Source organism: Euphorbia lathyris, chromosome 10 (assembly GCF_963576675.1).
Source record: "Euphorbia lathyris chromosome 10, ddEupLath1.1, whole genome shotgun sequence".
Classification (NCBI taxonomy): Eukaryota; Viridiplantae; Streptophyta; class Magnoliopsida; order Malpighiales; family Euphorbiaceae; genus Euphorbia; species Euphorbia lathyris.
Genome location: NC_088919.1, coordinates 20,512,480 through 20,516,281, shown reverse-complemented (window position 1 = coordinate 20,516,281; position 3,802 = coordinate 20,512,480). Strand labels below are relative to the sequence as shown.

General features: G+C 34.9%; 1 protein-coding gene across 2 annotated transcripts; it reads right to left on the bottom strand.

The window, feature by feature from the left end:
* Positions 1–388: 388 nt before the first annotated feature.
* LOC136209883 (10 kDa chaperonin, mitochondrial-like) lies at positions 389–3,044 on the bottom strand. 2 transcript variants are annotated; one of them, XM_066001500.1, is made up of 4 exons: positions 2,815–3,044; positions 2,603–2,742; positions 2,424–2,501; positions 389–895 (listed from the first exon to the last, which is right to left on the bottom strand). In XM_066001500.1, exons 1-3 carry the CDS (start codon positions 2,917–2,919, stop codon positions 2,453–2,455), a joined length of 294 nt encoding a protein of 97 aa, XP_065857572.1. In that variant the 5' UTR covers positions 2,920–3,044; the 3' UTR covers positions 389–895; positions 2,424–2,452. The 2 variants fall into 2 exon arrangements, with proteins under 2 accessions (XP_065857572.1, XP_065857571.1); XM_066001499.1 differs by lacking the exon at positions 389–895 and having other exon boundaries at positions 2,288–2,501.
* Positions 3,045–3,802: the final 758 nt, after the last annotated feature.

Genomic DNA, 3,802 nt, shown 5'->3' with positions numbered 1-3,802 from the left:
AGTTTTGAAAAAGGAACAAATTTACAAGCACACACCAAATTATTATTTTTTTTATAAAAAAGAAAAGCTTTACCAGTTGTTTAGAACAAATTCCTATTAGAATCCATTTCAATTCAATTCTTATTTGGAAAAAAGTAATAACATATAAGAATTCAATTACTAAGCAAGCAAATATTTCCTTTATAAACTAATTGGATTCTCACAGAATCATACCATTTTTTGCATGAAATCTAATTCTCACGGCGCAACTTAATCCAAATTCCAAAATACAAAAGAATTGAATTTTTTGAGTTCTTTTGTTTCCAAGAATAAAAGTAAAATAAATAGAATTCAATTGCATTGAATTCCATCCAAATTGAGGTTTCCAAACAAAACAAGCACCATACTCTACCACAATATTAAAACATGGGTTATAGAAAATGAAACTGGTATAATATACATGGGCAAGATAATAGGACAACCAAATCCTCAGCTTGAAGCAACCTAACTTAAAATGTAAAATTTCCTCAACCTGTTTTTATCAAATAAGTTTTAACACATTCCCCAGTGATTAGCTTTGCGATATTTCCATTAATAACCCATCATCCCCATTGACCGAGGGAAAACCTACCACTAAAATATATGACAGCATTTGAAGGATGTGCTAACAAAAAACCAAGAAAAGTCATGCAAACAAATCACACAATTATAGTGGCTACATAATTCAATTCCACTATTATTCCCCCCAATTATGCTTCCATGGCCATCAAGAGTGAAAATCCTTAACACAATCATTCTTATTATTGCAAGATATCCGATCACCAATTACCTAAGTTGACTAATCTTCTTAATGGAACTGCAATCATTTCCACCATAGTTGGTGGAAGGCTCCCTAAGGCACTAGGGGTCTTGGAGCCTAGAAAATGCCAAAAAAAAAAAAAATACAAAATCTAAATATCAATATTTGATAGTAATGTCACTGATAGAGTATTAGTAATTAAGGCATAAACCACAAGAAAAAACACAAACTAATAAGACAAAACAAACCATATTATGTCTATATAATATTAAACGTTAAAAACATAGCCTTTGTTTGGAAGTTAGGAGGGGAGCGTTAAGAACATGAAATGGAAGGGAAATGAAGGTTAAAAGTTAAGAACATAGCCTTTGTTTGAAAGTAAGTTAGGAGGTGAGAGTTAAGAGGATGAAATGGAAGGGAAATGAATGAGAGTTAAGAGGATGGAAGGGAAATGAATGAGAGTTAAGAGGATGAAATGGAAGGGAAATGAAGGTTAAAAGTTAATTGTGTTTTATGGAATATAAATGAGATTTAAAAAGTTGGCTCCTATTGAAGTTCCCATTGCTCCAATTAACCTCCAAAATTTGGAGGTTAAGGCTTACATGGAGTAAAATGTCAAAGTGTTAACTTTGTTTGAAAGGTTGGCTCCTATTAAAAAGTTTCCATTACCCCTAATTTGAAGCTTAAAACCTTTGGAGCTTAAGCTTTGGGAGGAGGTCAGTAATGATATGACATTAACCTTGTTTGTGAGATTTTTTTCACAGTGAAAAAAAAAAGTTATATGAAAGTTAAACTTTTATTTCTTTTAACCTGGAGGGTCAATGGAAGTATGGCAGTATAAATTTTAACTTCCTTTCCCCTTCATATTTAAACTCCTAAATGAATTAAACTTTGAACTCTCACTTCCAAATAGTCAGGCTAAAGTTTAACTTGAAACTCTCACTCTCGTTAACCACCAAACTTCCAAACAAAGGCTAAAATTTAAGTAACTAAAATGTTAAATTCCATTAACCTCCATATACTCTCAAAAAAAAAAAAAACACTCAAATAAGGTTAATCTAATATTTCAGATTTCATTAATTCCATTAACCACCTTCCAAAGGAGGGCTAAGTTAAGTTGAGAATAATATACTCAAATTGCAACAGAGCTCTGGTGGTTTCTTCGTGCTTGCGCCGCACGAAGAAGGAGCTCCTCTCTTACTCTTCTTCCCTCCCTTCTAATTTTAGGTCTCTCTTATTCTTTTTTACTTGGATCAAGAGTTCAGATTTAAGTTTACTAAGTGGCTTGAGATTAATCAACGAGCAGTATAAAAATTCTGCTAAGCCCAGGAGAGCCTTTACACAGAGGCTCGCCTAGGACTTATTGGGCACAGCAACTCGCCTGATGTCCGCCTTCAACAAAGTACTCCCTAATTCCAATTATGCTTCAATTGTAATATGGTTATTTCAATTTCACAAACTTATGAATGCCAACAACTATTCAAAGACAAACCTTTGAGCAAAAAGAAGTACGAAATTGTCATTCTACTATTCCAAATTTAAACTCCACCGAGTACAATTAAAAATTCTCATTTGCTCACAAGCTACATCCATAGGATCCAACTAAAATCCATAATCTCAAGAATAAAGATCTAAAAAGTAATACCCATTTAGATGGCCAAGAGCATTAAGTTACTACTCATGCAGAGTGCCCAAGATGTCTTCATCCCTATACAAATAAAACCTGCGCCAAAACGATAACAATGATGAGCAAAATGGAATAAGTCAACCACCAAACGATGAAAACTGAACTTCTAAACAGAGTAGAAATGGAAGAGAGCTTACTCCTTGTCGCCAAGCTTGACTTGAGTACCTCCATACTCGGGCAAGAGCACAGTTTCGCCTTCCTTGACAGATGTAGCAATAGTTTTCCCTTCATTGGTTCTCAATCCAGGGCCAACAGAGATAACTTTGCCCGAATTCAGCTGTTAGAATCACAATTGTTACGATCCAGTAATGATAATTTGCAGAACACAAAACGGAGAAAAGGCAAGTACCTTGGTAGACGATTCCGGGAGGAGAATTCCAGCGGTTGTTTTGGAAGGAGGAACAATCTTCTCCACTAGGACGCGGTTAAGGGTGGGAATCAAACGCTTCGCCATTTGAGCAATTCTGGGATGCTTAGATCACTGAAATTTGAGGATGCAAAAGCGAGAAGCGAGAACACAAGGCAGGATTCCCCTCTTTTAACAGCAGGGAGAAGAAGTTGGTCTAGAGAAGAATAGAAGCTTCTAGTTTTAGGGTTTTAGCTAGGGTTTTAGTTATATGGGCTACGAGAAAACAGTTGGGCCAGGGTGTGGCTAGTCCAGTACTGAAATTGCTTTCAAAATCTTATCTAAATGTATTTTCATTTTGAATTTCACAGTTAAGGCTCAACCCACATCCCTAGTGGAGTTGATGGAGATGATAATTGGGGTAACATTTACCCTAAATCACACGTTGATGTACAACTTTCAATTTGTCTCATTAATATGTACGAATTTATAGGTGACCTCTCACTTTGGTGTATAGCAAGTAAAAATGACCGGTCAACGCAAAGTCAACATGCCACGTCAGCAGTTTGACCGGTTAAAAAGTTAAAATTTAAAAACCTAATATAAAATTACTTCTATACCCTCTTCTTCATTTCTCCTTCCCCTTCCCCTTCCCCTTTCCCTTTCTCTCTCTAACTCATATTTCTCTCTCTACCTTATTTCTATGTAATCAATTTATGAAGATTGACACTAGTTAGAAAAGATTGTCAACTGATTCAATACTCAAACCCATGTTTCCAAAAATAAATTTAAGTTGATGACCTGCTGGTAGATCCATGAATTAAATTGTTGGTGAACCTCATGAACTACGGAAAGGGACCTTTAGATCATACAAAATGAAGTTTCACGTATAGAAGAGTTAATGCAATTCAACTCAAATTAATATCTTAAATAGTTTACAGCATATAATGCAAAAACTATAAAGTGAATTATAGCAGAAGAATTAAGCAAT